The sequence below is a fragment of the Spea bombifrons genome, chromosome 3, assembly GCF_027358695.1.
Source record: "Spea bombifrons isolate aSpeBom1 chromosome 3, aSpeBom1.2.pri, whole genome shotgun sequence".
In the NCBI taxonomy this organism is placed as follows: Eukaryota; Metazoa; Chordata; class Amphibia; order Anura; family Pelobatidae; genus Spea; species Spea bombifrons.
The window spans coordinates 26,775,160-26,793,173 of NC_071089.1; the positions used below are offsets into that span (position 1 = coordinate 26,775,160).

The window sequence follows — 18,014 nt, forward strand, 5'->3', positions numbered from 1 at the left end:
TCTTCTGGGTTTGTAGTGGGAAGTCTGCAGGAAAAGGGGGAGCTGCTTACACAGTTCTTCAAGGATGATAGGCACCATTAACCATGGGGACGAGCAATGCTTTAAAAAGGGGACAACGTCTGGTACACTTTCACTTCCGGTCCCACTACCACCACTTCACTGGGACCTCATCCCCTTAATACCACTGACTTGTCAGCAATGCCAATTTACTGTAAACATTAGTTGCAACTAGATCTCCCTTTTGTATGTAATTAAGTTTAAACATTTGGGGTTTTTTTGCAACAAAGTCATGGTTTTGTGACAGCAAACATTTTAGATTGTTAATGCCAAATAGTTACAAATTATTATTTTTGTCTCAAAAACATATGTTTCCCATTGTTAGCCCTTTGGTTGCAATATGCGTTTGACACGACCACTCTTCTGTTTCTGTCTTCACAGAGCACTGTAGACAAACTCATTAAAAAGACAAACCTTGCCCTAGTGGTTGGGACTAACAGCTGGAGAGAGCAATTCATCGAAGCTATCACTGTCAGTGCCGGTAAGTTCCTGTATGTTTTGTGATATGTATATGTCTCAGCTTCTGTCTGACAACCCCTGTCTTTAGTGTCCGTTAGGACATGAGCTGAGATTGAGACGAGGAGTTAAATTGAGTTAGCTGTAGAAAATATGCATCTGTTGATCATCTGAGGTATCTGCTGCACTGAAAGCATAACCAGGTGGCTATGCTCAACAGTGTTCTTTCAACAGTAGATTTTCTTTAGAATTGCATTAGAAATGTCTTGTGGCACTAATAGGAATGTTAAGTTCCCACACTGGTCAAAAAATATATCATTTTTATCAAAAGGAGACATTTACCCAAATTAACACAAATGATAATTAAATAAAAAAAGACCTTGTCCCACATTACTACGAAAACATAGGTTTGGGCAAAGTGCCATACTTTTGGGGGTTCTCATAATTCTCTCTTTTCTGTACATAAACTAGTACATAAAATCTGAAGTTAACAGAAGAATAATGTTTAATAAATAAAACTTTAAATGCTTTATTATTAGTTTAACTATAAAAGACCCATCTTTCTCTCCTCAAATCTCTAATCAGAGCAACCTATTGGCTGGTGGTTATGTCAGTGATCCTACAATAATTAAAACTTTGTAGGTACGTTATGTACACATTTCAAGCCCCAACTCATAACCATAGTATAATTATAGTGTGTTTACAGTATGCCACTGCAAAGTAAACTAAGCATAGATATAAAATAACCAATGGAATCAACATTATCGGAAATTCCCTGCTCATAAGCAACTGCCATAAGCTTGGTTTTCTTTAATTTCATAGGTGGCTGAACTTAAGAGCCCACTTAATGCCCACTTAATGTGAAAGTTACCTTGAATTAAAGAACCTATGGAAATGTTCAGTGCAATGAATGAATTCTCAGATAGTGGCTGAAGCTGGTAGATTATAATATGATAACAAATCATTCGTCCTAGGTGATCCTATGCTTGTACAGTACTTTATCATAACATATGTACCGCTCAGTAGTATTATTAAATACAACTGTGGTGGCACCATTTCTCCATTCAGTATGTCTTAGTTGAGCTGTAATAGCCAATGTTAATAGCACATTCTAGTTCCAAAGAAGAAAGATGCAGTTTCCATAGCAGAGAGGATTAGTACAAATATGTTCACTCCAAAATAGAGGACAAAAAACTTGCTGGTGCAGGCGGTTTTTGGGTGTTGTGGGTGGGAGTGGGCGGTCAGACAATGTACCTGCAGGTCCCAGTAGTCCCCCACACTCCTGCAAGGCTGCCTTTGCGTTGCTCTCACACAGCGTATCTTCTTCCACCCAAGAACCGAGCAGATTCATGTTAATTTACGTCATGTTGCATGACTCTGCTCCGTTCCTGCTTCCGCTGGGCGGGACAAGAGAAAAGACTCTGTGTGCGAGCAACGCAAAGGCAGCCATGCGAGAGTGCGCGGGAAATCTGAAGTTCAGGTAAGGGGGTGGGGGAGTTTGTATGAACTATCTCTGTGAATGAGGGAATGAATGAGTATATGAATGAGTGAATGAATGTTTGTGAATGATATTTTTAGGAGCGGGCGAGATTGGACACATATGTTGCGGGAGCGGGCGGGAGTGGAACTCACACATTGCGGGAGTGGGCAGTAATGGTCAGACATTCAGGGTGGAAGCAGGATTAGGAAAACGCGCAGGGCTCTACTCCAAAGACACCAAATGCATATTTACTGATTAAAATTCAACGTGGGGATTATTGAATTACAGACGAATTAGTAAATACAGCTGGAGGGACACCTGAATTCAGCATATCAGGTGCTGCTGTAGGTAGCAGAACCTTAAATATGGAGGCATAAACTAACTAAATGAAAAGCACACACATTCTGATAGCAGCCAATAAATCCCAGGTTTTACTATGCAGGGGTATTGTATGTGTGTATATAAATGAATGAATGTGTTGCATAACCAGAATCAGTGCCAACGAGACATTATAGAAATGTGAACTCTGATTTTGTTTTCTCATTATCACTAATGATGCATTTCCTAATGAGGTGACCTTACTTTCAACAAATTATTTTAGAAGTGCTGTTTGGATTTCTGCAGTATGATTGTGAACTTGAGCCTTCATAGTTGAAGGACAGTAACTGATGCCTCTCTAAGTGTCAGATGTTCTGTTTAGTCTCCTGTGGATTCTTTCAATTAAAGATTCAAATTACATTATAGTCATCAAAGGCAAATGCCGCAGGGCATCGTCCTGGTGCATTTTGAGATGGCACATGGCATTCAGTGTCACTGGGCCTGCAGAGACTGTTTTGAGGTCACTTGGGCTGAGCTCTTAGCAATTTTTCATTTTATTATACTCCATTTCTTTTTGTGATTAACTTAATTGTGACTCTCGGTGCAGATGTTGCCAGCTGCCTCTCAATCCTGATTATGACAGTTTATCCCCAAAGCCCATATACATCCTCCTGCTCAATCCAACACAAGCCAAATTAATCACTCCCTAAAGGGATTACTTTTGGAGAGATGTATTATTTTTTTTGGTATTTTATTTTATGGTAAGAAAATTTTAGGCTAAATTTGTGCTGCCCCAGTCTGACCATGAATATAATAATCGTATAAAGATTTAAAATATAAATATGCCCCAATGTTAACCACAAAACCTCTAAATTATTATTTCCATTCCTACTTGCTTAATTGTTTAACCCTTCACGAAGTTGTGCAGGACATTTTATGCAGACAGAGAGGTCTGTTCATTGGTCTTTTTCATTGGTAACCTGCCCAGGTTAGACTACAAAGATCTCACTCTTTTGGGGCAGTGGCTTTGTTAGTGATGGGGTTACTCAAGAAATGGGGTTGGCGCCAGCACCAGACAACCTTTACAGGCTGGGTGTCAGAGGAACACAAGAAAAAAGGGCCTCATCCAGAGAATCCAGGTCCAGCCCAGAGATTGTTCAGATATGGTCCTCAGTTGAGTTTACAGAGCTAACTCAACTGTCCTTGATGTTTACCAAAAGCTAAGATGTAGTGGAGCTAAGTTATGTGGTTTGAATTTCACATTTTAAGTCTTCTTTGTTAACACATTGCACTCATCAACTGTTCTTGTCAAGGCATTGTTGCATTTACACCCATTTTCAAATAGACTGCAACCTTGACTCAGCTTTAATTTTTTAGTAGATACATTACATTGTTTTCTATGGTTCTAATCTGATGTCAGATTCTGTGTTTCTGTCTGTGTGCATATTTATACATATGTACTGTATTTTGGAGCCCAGCAGACTGTGCACTTGATCATGCATGCACCTTTTCACCTTTATGCATAATTCATATGTTACAAATTTGATGTATCAGACCTGAAAGTTCATCTGGTCTTTGTGACCAGAAAACATTTATGTTCTATTACATTTCATTGTATGATATTAGGATGTGAAATATTTCACTCTTATTTCAAAAAAATATGTGGTTCCCGTTGCTAAAAAAACCCCCAAAATATTAAATTGGCTTGGCTCGCTGTTGTTTTCATAAAGGAGAACCAAGCTAATGAATTCCACCAGTAGTGAAATAGTATTTGTTGATTTTCAGCTCTATAACAATGTCTCCTCTTGCTTGATTGCAGATTTATTGTTAATCAGATGCATATGCCTTCTAATCTAAGTAAGATATTGTACAATGAACTCTTCTTGGAATGGGTAAAATCAACAGACATTTTTATTACTGGAGGCGCTACCAAAATTAGTTAGCAAAGGTCCATGGCTTAATAATTTTAATAAAGTGCCATTTGATCAAGCACATCACACATATCTAATCAAAAACAAAGTCAGAAAAGTAATGATACACGAGAGGATAGTTCAGAAAATCAATAGTTTTATAAGTTGCCATACAATGTGACTAACAGTAAGTAGATATGTTCATGTGTGACAACTTCTTGATGAAAATGTCAAGTGTACATTTAATTTTAAACACAAATGTACAGCTTAAAAGTCAGGTCACAAAAAGATCAAAGTAGAAATTACTAGAAAGCAATGAGATTGTCACCTTTGATAAAAGGAATGTATGGGACAAATACATGTTTTTATTTGCTGGGCAGCAAATAGATTGATAGGCCTTGGTAGGCCTGTATGGGCTTGCTTTCTTAGTGGAAAGATGTTAGTGGAGGAAGGGCCAGTCCCTGACCAAATACCACTCAATGCAAGATGGCTCTTTGCTGCCCGTGACACACACATGTGCCATGTCATTTTATACAGTGTAGGCCTAGTATTATTTGCATGCCCCACACACATTCTGGAGGCATCAGTTGTACTCCTGGCCAGCACCAGACCTACTTCAATACATTTTCTGGAGTGAATAATAGTACCCTCCTCTCGGTCCAGGTGCCCCATGAAGCTGACACTAAGACTGGCCCTGAGTTGAACAACATTAGCCAGAGATGAAGTTAGTGTGACTTCTCCTCTGGCACGCAGTCATTGTGGTATTTTTGGTAGTTCGATCTGCTAAAGGGAGGCTCAACTTATGCGATCCTCCACGGGTCCAGCTCATGCCTTTGTAGATAGTGTTGTGTTATAATATATTCATTATATACATGTATCTTGTATAGGTTATATTGTTATTGTAAATGTAGATAAAAATTGGAGTTAGAATGACGTCATAAGGGTACCTGGCAATATTACCACAGTTTATTTAAGATGACACAGTCCGTTATAGGTTTCGAGCTCCAGAATGCACAGTAGTATTAAAAGCCTTTCAACATTTTTATTCCCAATTTGTATTCCCAGAAAATATAGATTGCTTAGGAATTTTTGACATGGTATAAAATGGTTCTATGGTTATAAATGGTTATATTATTTAATCAGAAGATAGAATCAAAAGAGAGAGAAAAAGAGAGGAAAGAAGAGAGAGAGAATAGGAAGTAAATGAAAGTGGAGGAATGGACATAATAGCATCATATAAATATATACTGTATAATAAAATCAGCAGTAGTTTCCCAGCTAAGGGTCAGTTAAAAGGTCTAAACTGGAAAAATGTTCACCAGTTTTAGTGTTCTGTATGTTCAACCTTTTTGTTTTCTAGTTTTTTGTGGGTGTGTTTCTTCATTTGCTTTTTAGAAAACCTAAAATCTACAGATTAGTTACGTAACTTAAATCTCCACTGTATACAAATGGTTTAACGTTATGCCTCTTTTATGATTATTATATGATTTTATTTTTAACACAGGAGAGGATGATGATGATGACGAGTGTGGCGAAGAAAAACTGCCATCCTGCTTTGACTACGTGATGCATTTCCTGACAGTGTTCTGGAAAGTTCTGTTTGCGTTTGTGCCACCCACCGAATACTGGAATGGTTGGGCCTGCTTTATTGTGTCTATTACAATGATTGGCCTCCTGACAGCCTTCATTGGGGATCTAGCTTCGCATTTTGGCTGCACCATTGGGCTGAAGGATTCTGTCACCGCTGTAGTGTTTGTCGCTCTAGGAACTTCTGTACCAGGTGCGTTTGTGTACTCTAATTGTGTATAAAAGTGCATTTTAGTGCTTATGCTAGCTAAACTGCCGGACATGAACTATAGATTGAATAGAAGGATTTTTTTTTACTGAAAGGTTGGTAGATAAGTGGTACAGCCTCACGGGAGGCTGATACAATGAGGCAAATTAAATATGCCTGGGATAGGCACATGGCTATCCTAAATCTAAGACGAGACCAAAGGTCTGAGGCTTTTTGCAGCAAAAATGGGCACACTAGAAGAAGCAAATAGCTCTCTGCCGTCAGATTCTGTGTTTTTATAGATTGACTATAAATCTCATTATTACTGTTCCCAAATTCTGCTGATCCAAGGTATGGTATATGAAGTGATTTCAAAATTTGCCAGCGAGACATTAACTTCTTTATCTGGCCTCCAGTTGGGAAAGCTGGAACCCAGATACCTTAATTGATATTCATATTTAAGATCACAAACATTTACTTGAGTAGATAAACTAAGAATGATTTTCAAAAAATCAACTATTTAGCTTTTTCATGTTTAAACTTGATTCATTTTTGTGATAGCTACTTTTCATATATCACTGAAGATGATCTTATTGTTTCTTGGGTTTGTTTCGTATTAAAAATATATAGTACATTAGACATTTTTTTAAACTTCTATTTCTGACATCTTCTCTTCCTAATTCTCGTCTGTGACATATGAAAAATATTAAACCATCAACAACAGAACTTATAAGAATATGATATATAATGTTAAGTATGTATCTTTGTAAAATGCAAATACATGTTTTAGACTAAATCTTAAGGATAATCCATGAACTTGAAAAGAAAGATCTATTATATTTATATATTAGTGCATATATTATAATAATCAGTTATTCATTATGCTTGAAGTTTCTAAGTATCCGAGCAACCTACCAAAATACATTTGGAAGAACAGCCATCTATTCTGCTACTTTTAGATATAATATTTTTTCCTGAGGAAGTTTGCTTGTAAAATAAGTATAGGTGGGGTGAGTGCCCTCCATTTTCTCATCATTAAAACAATAGCCCCTTCCCTCAAAGATTTCTTCATTGCCTCATATTTTTTACCATATCATTTAATAATAAAAATGAAAAAATGCTAATAAGCAGACACCATATACGATGGTTTCCTTCAATTTTGGGAGCTTATCTAGTAGGTAATATTTAAAGTAAAATAGTGACGTCCATTGCATGTAAAATAAAATATACTTTTGCCATTATAAACACATCTGACATGCACAGAAAGGCTCAAAGTATGTAGGCTTTTGATTTGGTTACTTGGACTCCCTTGTGTATATGATTTTAAGTGCTGAAAACTTTTCTAGGGGATGAAAGGGAACAAGAGATAAATTAAGATTTATCAAAAAATCTAAGTGACGTGTAACAAAATTTCCATTTCAAAATTAATTGAAGGAAAAACACTAAAAACAAACATTTAAAACATCCAGTTTTTTTCAATCACCATCCCACCTTGAGATTCAATTTCCCCCCTTCAATAAATTATTTCCTGCAGACTCAATATCAAATTATAAATGTCTTAAATGACTTCTACCAGAAACTTGCCATCCAGTGAATTTCTCTTCTTAAATTCACATGTGAACTGGTAATATCAAATTGAATTAAAATAAGATTGGTTTGCCCATTCTTGGTGGTTTTACTCTTTTTATAGAAGTGGCTATTAAAATTGATCTATCACTTAAAGAGAAATGTGTCATCTTAAAAAATCTATTTAACAAGATGTTATTTTAGCATATTAGGATATTTTAAAATGAAATCTAATTTAGATGTGTTATAGATATCACTATTATAACATCCCAGAATCTTGATCTTATTATAATGTACTTTTTGGGGGGATATAAAGTTAAGTCCATTTGTATAAAGTAGGATGAAAAAGCTTTGAGACACAATATTTTAATAACAAAAAAAGTAGAAATATGGTGAAAGAAATCCTTACAAAACATATTAAACGTATAACAACAAATTGACAAAATCTTCTGCTGATTGATATAAAATTTTCTTTAAGTAATGACTTTACTTTAAAGCTACGTCTTTTTTCTTACAAAAATGATGTCTTAATCCTGCATTTACAGATATATTGTATCCTCTCTTTTGTTATAGAATATTCCAGTATTTGCCTGTTAATTTAAATGGTGTTTGAACAGTGCATAGGTAGCACATGTTAATAAGAATAAAGTGTCACCTGGATATGAATAATAAGCCTATTTGCTCCGAAGAATTAATAGCTGAAGCTCAATAAAACTTTTATGCCTTTGTTTGCCAAGAGGAAAACCTAATCCCTTTAGCTTTAAAAAGTCATCCAGTTGCTTTAGCATGTTATAAGACCAGCTGTTAGAAATGACAACTTCTCATAGGATTTTGTATGGAAACCCCACACAAATGATGAATTGTAAGTCTGTATTTACAATGTGGGGGTCTCTATAAAAGATACAAACTGTAGACAGTCATCAATTTTTGAGAACACCACCCTTGCTTTTTACCTATACCATTTGCTAAGTATTCAGAACCTAAAAGAGGTATTGATCAATGGGTTCTAGAATATACGTACAAGAACCACCTTAATATCACCTTAATAGCTACCAGTGGATAGGTTTTGTTGTTCCAAAAAAATATTTTCCTAAATAAAATAGTGTAGCAGCACTGCTTACTATAAACCAAATAGTTCTCTCAGTCTGGATTTCCTTTTTTGTTGTTTTACCTTTCGTACAAAGAAAGAGGAATTTTCTTTATGGTAAGTCTAGGTCAATACTGTGCCGACCCTTCCCAAAAAGAAGATGTTTAATCAAGTAAAATCTTGCCTCATTTATTTATTGGTTCAGTGGATCTCTTATATAGCAAGACAGACATAGACGGTAGTATGGCTTAACTTCCATCACTTACTTCTGTACTAGACATTGCCGGTGATACACAGTAACTCCTATCACTATATATTGAACCGGACATCTATAGTGGTACAGCATAACTCCAATCACATATTGGGCTAATTATATCTTGCCTATGACCATACAAATAAGGGAACGGTGTTTATGGGGTAAGAAGAGGCATCTTCTCCTCATTAGGGAAGACTCATATTTGTCTGAGACAGCCAATAGTATTATTTTCTCTTCATCTTCTAGTGGTATTCATATCTGTGCTCAAGCGTATCCCTCTAATAAGGCGCACATTCGCCTCAGGCAGCAGTGATGGTTATCATCACTATTTAAATGTGCTTTTGTACTCGTGACAGCCACTTCCATAATGCTATTCTCAGTTGTGGTCTCTTGCAAAGACACTATGGGTCAGTGGTTCCAGTACCAGTTATAGAAACAGACATTAATAAAGTGAATAGATTTCATAGATCAGACAATACTACTACTTGAATGGAAACATGCTTTCCTGCTTAAGTTGCTGTTTCCTTATAATAATATATTATTTAATGAAATGTTAGATCTGTGTCACACATCGGCCCCCTTTTTTTTGACTGGAAGAATGGATCAAGAGTGGTGTCGGAGCTTCTATGCTGGGTAGCATAAAAGTAGCAAAAAGTATTTTTATGATGTTCAGGTATTCTTAAAGCAGCAAGAAAATGCACAAGTGTTAATTTCTGATGGAGCTTACCTTCTTAATGTTAAAATGCACAGGGGTTACTAACTTGCTATTCACCTTTAGTTAGAACCTCACTCCGTGAGTCCTACAGCACACATTGACATGTAGAAGGATCATCCAAGTGATGGTCTATGCATCAGCAGTCCACAGAAACCATGTTTGATTACCCAATAATATGAAATAACATAATAATAATAATAATAATACAATTTGAGCATAGGTACACATCTCAAAAATCAATCATCAAGTTTCTATCACTCAGCTATAGTCAGCTATAAAATAGATAGCCTGGAAGTTATTTTCATTAGTCTATAAATATTTTCTTATTTTGGTGGATCTTATCTAGATGTTGCAGCAGCCATAATCTAGCAGTTTTCTGTTGAGCTTTATGTCTGCCAAGAGACGGTAATATATAAGAAATCCGAAGCATTCTAACATATACGCTTTCCGGATCTCCAATGTTTAATTATCTATCAGAGTTATTATACTTAAGCAGCCACCAAACATATGGTAAACTGTTGAAAACTGGATTGATACAGTGCCTACTGATGACAAGTCTACCGTAAAGGATAGGGACAAATGTGTCTTCTGTGTCTGATATATACTGTTTTTACCCCATTAAAACAGCATCCATGGGTAACAATTTAATTCCAAAATCCTAGTTTCCACATTTTATAAGGAGAGATCCATGGGGTGATTTAGTATAGCAACGTATCCTGTTAAAAAAATATATCCATTTTCAAAACGGTATGCGGTATCCCCATATGTTCTAAAATGAATCATACGTACATATGCCATATGCTGTTATTTTCTTGGTAGAAAGGCATTACTGATTTCAGCCAAAGCTGAATATATATATACAGTATATATGTGTACACAGGGGCGTAACTAGAAGCCTCAGGGCCCCAGTGTGAGAATCTGTTAAGGACCCCCCCACCCCCAACCCAATCTACCCCCTTCTCAAACTATCTACCCCCTCTCCCCCTCTTTTCAGGCTATCTACCCTCTCCCTCCCCCCCTATTCTCACTATCTATCCTCTCCCTACCCCCCTTCTCACTATCTACCCTCTCCCTACCCCCCCTTCTCACTATCTACCCTGTCCCCCTTTGTAGGTCACTTACTGTGCAGTCCTCTGTCTCCGGTGCGCGCGGCTTCACTACTGAGCACCGGCATATGACGTCATATGCCGGCGCTCAGCGTGAAGCGCTGGCACCCGAGACAGACCCCTCACGCTCCCACCACTGCGGCACGGCAGGGAGCAGAGGAGACAGAAGGGCGTCGAGCGGTTGCTGAAAACGACCGCTCGGCACCCCTTGGGCCCCCCCTGACTGGCAGAACTGCAGGGCCTGGTCGCAGTCGCGACCCCTGCGACCCCGGTAGTTCCGCTACTGTGTGTACATATATATGTACCACTACATATCCTCCTTAAATACAGGGCAGTACTCAAGCTTGGATGTTATCAGATGGCCCCATGCATGTGTGTTTCCAACTCACAGCTGGTTTCAACAGTAAAACCAGCAGCAACCCCCATTACATGGACACCTACTATACAGGCTACGGTGCCACACAATGAAAGAGGGCTGGATTAGACACAACAGTTTTAAGTAGGGAACATTGGGGTTTCATACAAAAATAAATTACATGAATGCTCCTAAATTTGATTCTCGGTTTCAGAATTATTTAAAAGGCTTTTCCTAGACATGAGTCTAGACATGCTTTGTCCGTTATTCCTGTGAAACTATTTTTTTCCATTTCAGATTGGGACACTTACAGGAACACTAAAATAAAATAAAAAATAAGACTTATATGAAATGCTTTTAGCTTCCCAAATAAGTTACTGTTTACAATATAGAGAATTGTTCTTTATCACACTTGAAGCATTTTAAAGCTTTTATAACAGCCTTTTCACATTGTATGAATAGGATCTCCTGTATTATACCCTATCCTGGAAAAGTGCTATTCACTGATTATAAAGGGAACCAGCAGTCCACCAGCATGGAGTGATTGTAAGAAGGGATACAATATGTATAATTAAATGAGAAAACATAGGTATTCGTGAGAAATGTGAAGAACTCCTCAGTGAACAGAAAAATGCATTTGGAAAGCTGACAGCGTGTTCTTGTCCTGTTGATTTTTTTTTTTTTAAACTTCACTTTTTCTTCATCAGTGAGATGAATGGAACTTGAGACTTTTAGGTTCTGCACAAGAATTTTGAGACTTCATGGTCATAGCCCTCTGGATATCTTAGAGTTCTAATAGATCCACACTCTGTCGTGTCCTACCCAACTTCTGGCTCCTGACACTGGGGCTACTAAGGGTTTGTGGCACATGCGGGTCTGCCACCAATAATACGGGGGGCATATTTATGTCCACAAAACTCTATCTCTTATCGCTATCGCTGTCCGATTCAGGAGTTGCACATCTGGACCATCTGACATTCAAGTGTGACACTGGTCTAGAAAGCAGAAAGTTGGGATGTCAGTCTAGTTGTCAGGATTGTCCCAGCAAATTTGGCACGATTGCCTGTCTATGTTCATATCTAGCATGATATGATGATTCATACATCAGGTAAACACTCATTTTTCATAGGGGGGAGCTCTAAATATCTGGTGTCTGCATAAAACAGAGCAGAATTATTTTTTTTCTTGTGCAAAGATGATCTTCACATTTCCACCAATGATATCCTAACCTACAGACTGTTTGTCGGGCAGATGTGTCTGCAGGCAGTTTTGCGAGAAATGATGATCAACATGTGTTCTTTTTGTTTTGTTTTTTTTTTGCCAAGTTGTTCTTAATGACAAAAGTTTAAATTGCAAAACGTAAATTAGCTACAGATTTATGTTGCTTCCTGTGGACACATGCAATACATTTCATTACGTTTTAGTCATATTGACATAATGACAGCGCAATCAAATGAAGGATAAAATGGCACTTAAATCATATGGCACTCTGTTACCATGATTATACAAATGAAATTTACATAATGTTACAAAGCTATGTAGATTTTTGTTTGTGGCATTAGCTTTTAGGGTTTTCTGCTGCTTATGATTGATAGAGGATGAATTATTTACCGAAGGGTGCCTCAGGATACATTTTGGACTCCTATCTTTTTTTTTTCTTCTTTCAATTCACAAGACCCACACTCCATAGCAAATGTTCACCAAAGATCATATGTGGAGCCACTGAGCCTTCTACACCCCACTATTTATTATTGATAATCGACTATGACTTGGTTGAGTACTACACTTCATACATTAGTATATTTGTTCACTTACAGTACACCGTGTGCAGCCAAACTGGCACTGTCCAGCTGTTCCTGATTTTTTTGTTAAAGTTATCCTGCCAGTACATCCCCAGAAGGTCTGGTTTAAAAACCGACTGACAACTCCAAGCCTATAGGGCTCAGCATAATTCCCTTTAAAGCCCCAAAACATATGACACATGCCAGCCCGGCACAACAGTTAATCCATGATGCACATGAACTGGGTAGAATTTCAGCGGAAAGAGAAAAGGAAACCGTGTTTATTTCACAAAATGATTTTACAATTATCATTAGCAACCCTTATTTTCTGTTGGCTGCAATACAGAGAAGACGGAATAATGCAGCAGCCAGCAATAAAATGAAACCAAGTGAGACGGCACGGGAGGCTTCACAAACATAAACAAAATGCATATTTTAGTTGTGATGTGCAGCAGGAAGCGTCGTGAATTTTGAAGCGAATATGAAAATTCAGGGCAGTTCTGCTAACTTGTCAACAGCAAGACTGAGGCAGCACATGATATATTTTGAAGGCTTTAAGACAAGCATACTTATAGTAACTATAACTATATCAAGAATAATGAAAATTACTTTGGCACTATTTAATGTACAAAAAACACTGTGTAGGTCAACCAGTTATATATTAAAAGGAAATTATGATTTTATGATTTAGTGTGTTGTTAAGTTACATCTTAATGTTTAATATGAAATACCGTTAAAATGTTTCCTTGTTTTTGAATCAAAAGCTAATTTTGTCCATTAAAATAACATCAAGTGGATCAGAAATACAGTATAGACATCGTTAATATTGTAAATGACTGTTGTAGCTGCATTTTTTAATGGAATATCTTCATAGAGACACACTTTATCACTCGCATTACTCCTGTGTTCCAATGGCAATGTTTTGTTGGCTAATCCAAGTTTAAGTTTAAATTTCTAGACATTTCCTTATTTTTCATGAAAACAGTAATCCAATTTTTTTGAACGTTATATGACTGCATATTTAATAGGAATTAAGCAGAATTAAGTCACTTGATATCGATCAGGATTGTTCATTCTGTTGGGTTTCCAATGGAATGAAGCCCATATTTGGTTTTCTATAGGCCCTAGTCAAACAAAAAAAAACATAGTTGTTGTCATCCTTTAAATATATCTTGGCGTCCACAATCAAGGTCATCTTTAATATGGGTGAGGTTCTCTGCTAGCCTCTGGATGTCCTATATACCGTATTTGCTCGATTATAAGACGAGGTTTTTTTAAGAGCAAATGCTCTGAAAAATACCCCTCGTCTTCTAATCGGGGTCGTCTTCTAATCAGACCTCAAATAGAGGTCTGATTAGGAGACTAAGACCCAGATCCCCCGCACCGCTGCAGGGGACCTGGATCCTCCTGTCTCACCCGACCCCCCCCCCATCATACACACACTTACCGGTGCTTCCTGCTGTGTTGCCGGGGCAGCGGGTTGACGTCTACGCGATCCGCGCAGACAACGTCCGCTGCAGCCGGAAGGAGGTGTGGCTAGCAGCGGGGTTGTCTGCGTCCGTCGCGTAGACCTTCCCCGACTGTCAGAGATTAGAGCTCCCCGCACCGGTGCCCTACCGGTGCGGGGAACTCTGATCTCTGACAGCCGGGGAAAGTATACGCGACGGACGCATACAAACCCCCGCTGCCAACTCCACCTCCTTTCGGCTGCAGCGGAAGGCGACGTCAACCCGCTGCCCCGGCTGGAAGCACCGGTAAGAGAGGGCTGAGAGGGGTGAGAGAGGGAGAGAGAGTGTGTGTGTGTGTGTGTGTGTGTGTGTGTGTGTGTTAGTTAAATGGGGGTATAGGGTGTGTGTGTGTGTGTTGTTAAATGGGGGCATAGGGCATTTCTGGAGTGGCGTTAAGGGGGCATTTAATAGAGCACTCTGCCTCCTGAAATGCCTTATACCTCCCAATATGGCACTCTGCCCCATAATATGCCTTTTAACCCCCTAAATGCCAGAGTGGCATATAGGGGTATAAGGCATTTCTGGAGGCAGAGTGCTCTATACAATGCCTTTTAACTCCCTTAATGCCACTCTGCCTCCTGAAATGCCTTATACCTCCCTATATGCCACTCTGCCCCATAATATGCATTTTAACCCCCTAAATGCCAGAATGGGATATAGGGGTATAATGCATTTCTGGAGGCAGAGTGGCACATAGGGGGTCAAAAGGCATACCATGGGGCACAGTGGCATATAGAGGGTTAAAAGGCATATCATGGGCCACAGTGCCATATTGGAGTGGCAAGCCTGGGGGCAGATGTGCGTAACTGGGGGACAGGTTGGAAAATACAAGAAATAAAAGCAAAAAAAATATTTTTCTCAATCATAGCTTTTATTAAAAAAAATAGTTTACATGAATTAACATTTACTGGTAAAACTTTTTTCCTTTGGGGTCGTCTTATATTCAGGCTTTTTCTTATTCAGATTTTGGGGGGGTCGTCTTATAATCAGGGTCGTCTTATAATCGAGCAAATACGGTAGTTTATTGTATGCTTATTAGAGCTTGGAATCTCAGGTTGAGGTTCTCATTTCTGCAATAAAGAAGTATCCATCTGCACATTTTTCACAGTGTAAGCCTTATCCAGCTTTTTTTGTTATAAGTCTATGAAATATAGGTAAACGAATGTTAGGGTAAGACTCCTTCATGCAACATAATATTATTTATTCTCTGTCTTTGCAGATACCTTTGCAAGTAAAGTCGCTGCCACCCAAGATCAATATGCTGATGCCTCCATAGGTAATGTCACTGGTAGCAATGCAGTGAATGTTTTCCTGGGCATTGGAGTGGCATGGTCCATTGCTGCCATTTACCATGCAGCCAACGATCAGGAGTTCAGAGTTCAACCCGGCACATTAGCTTTCTCTGTCACTCTCTTCACCATATTTGCATTCATAAACGTTGGTGTTCTGCTGTACAGACGGCGACCTGAAATCGGTGGTGAGCTGGGCGGCCCACGGACTGCCAAGCTTCTTACATCAGCACTCTTTACCCTCCTGTGGCTCTTGTACATTTTCTTCTCATCTCTTGAGGCCTACTGCCACATACCAGGCTTCTAAAGAAAGAAAGAAACACTCCAACACGGTAAATATATATATATATATAACTATATATATATATATATATATATATTGAACAGAGGAAAACAAGAGACATTTGCCATTTTCAATTACCTGCTGATGGGGTGTGACTGCAGGAGCATCCCTTTTAATGGGTAGGAGCAAGCTTATGTTTCTATCCCAGGGGCATCATGTTGAATTAGGCATGGATGCAGGGACATCTTTGCAACTGTACCTACAACAGTGTGCTATAAATGTTTGACTACTTTTATTTTTTGAAATGACTAATCTGAATGCAACATGGTCCTTTTTGTTAAAATGTAAAGATGCCGGAATTACTAGTAACTATTTTTGTTGGTTGGGGAGAGAGAGGGTAGAGTGCCTGAAGAGAAACTTGGTTATCTCAGAGTAGGTCTGTGACATATGAAGTCCAACATACCGATGAGTCCACATTTTTGGATGAGTCCAAATTTTCTAAATACTAAACCAATGATATCCCAAAAAAAGAGTTCATAGGCTTAAATATGTATATATTTTTTCTGCTATGACTCCTTGGCTGTATATCCTGTTATCCAAAAAAATGTGTGGACACATACAAAGAAATGCTTAAATGGGAAACAACCAAAACGTAGCCTTCTCCTCTCCAACAGGTTGTTTGCAATGTAATTAGCATGCATCCTGCCCTGTCCTAAGTCATCATGCAACATAAAGTATCTCCTGTTTGTGCTGTCCTGACCTAACATCACTCTGTATACCAAACTCCATTTTGGTCTTGATGACATATTGTCTTTATTGTAAGTCGCTTCCAGAAAGTCTGCTCATTGGTCTTCTGAGCACTTTCCGCCATTATCATACTCATGTTCTGGAATGTCTTTGTGCAAAGTTGTACCTCTGTGCATGAATGAAAAATATTTGTGTATGCTCTAGCTTAGTGATAACCCTTTTACTAATGTCGATTGAATGTGAAAGACACGAATGTGTTTTTAGTTTTTTCTGTTTCTTACGTACTCTGGGTTTGTGTTCGGAAGGTGGGTGGGTCTTTGTTTTTGTAAACAATATAGGTACGGGAACTAAGTACAACCTTTCTAAACAGTATCTTAAGTGGCTCAAGAGCTCTCATATTAATAAAAAAAAAGTCAAAGCCACCCCATTGATGGCTTGCAGGGCGTAAACATAGTTGAATACAGATAATTCAATACCAAATACGTGCCTAGGATTTTAAGTCATTATTTAAGTATTTATTTCAATTAAAATCATCATTAGTAAATGGCAAATGGGTTTCTAAATTGCAGCTAATGGGATATACATTGCAATAAGATGTTGCCCTCCATAATGAAGATGTGTGTTTTTTGATTTTACATTTTTAAGAGCAGTACCTTTGTCATGTAGTTAAAACTGGATCTTTAGGGGATATATAAGGAGAATTGAATGGAAGGTTACTACTCCTTTTCTGTTTTGCTTACTAATTAAAGTACAGGCGTATTCTGTTCTCAGGCTCCAAAGTGCGAGTTCTTTGACATGCAAATATTCATCTTACGTGTTTAACACAATAACCCCCTTGGTTGTCTTCATGCATTACTGACCGAACGCTAAATTTCATACAATAACAATGGCTGATTGTGATGATAAATAGTTCTATTTTTTTTTTTTTTTTTTTTTGCTTTTTTGGAGGTCTGTAGTAAATGGAGATAGACTGGCGAGTTTCGGCCTGGGGTGCACGTCTAGTCAAACTGCTCAGCTATATAGTACAGCCCAGAAACACAAGTAGCTCACGCATACAGCTAGCACACAAGCGTAATAAGTATTTTAATCATATCAAGCACTCATACATCAAAATGGGGGTTTCACTACATAGCTATCCCTCAGCAAGAAGGCTCAGAAGATTCAAATGAAGTGAGCCATAAAAACCTGTAGCCACAAGGTAGACAAAATTCTACGTCTGAAATGTTAAGTATAGCCACCTATGGAACACTTTTAACTCCACCACAGGATATTTCAAAGGACCTATTAGATCACTACCATGAACTAATATAATAAAATCATGATGTT

At 38.2% G+C, this 18,014-nt stretch overlaps 1 protein-coding gene across 5 annotated transcripts in view; it reads left to right on the plus strand.

The window, feature by feature from the left end:
* The window catches only part of SLC8A1 (solute carrier family 8 member A1), a 199,281-nt gene extending 181,686 nt beyond the window's left edge, over positions 1 to 17,595 (plus strand). For all 5 annotated transcript variants that reach the window (XM_053460152.1, XM_053460153.1, XM_053460154.1 and 2 more), the window contains 3 exons: positions 439 to 538; positions 5,726 to 6,001; positions 15,589 to 17,595. In XM_053460152.1, coding sequence (XP_053316127.1) covers positions 439 to 538; positions 5,726 to 6,001; positions 15,589 to 15,965 — 753 coding nt within the window. In that variant the 3' untranslated portion in view covers positions 15,966 to 17,595. The remainder of the gene's footprint in view (positions 1 to 438; positions 539 to 5,725; positions 6,002 to 15,588) is intronic.
* The last annotated feature ends 419 nt before the right edge of the window (positions 17,596 to 18,014 follow it).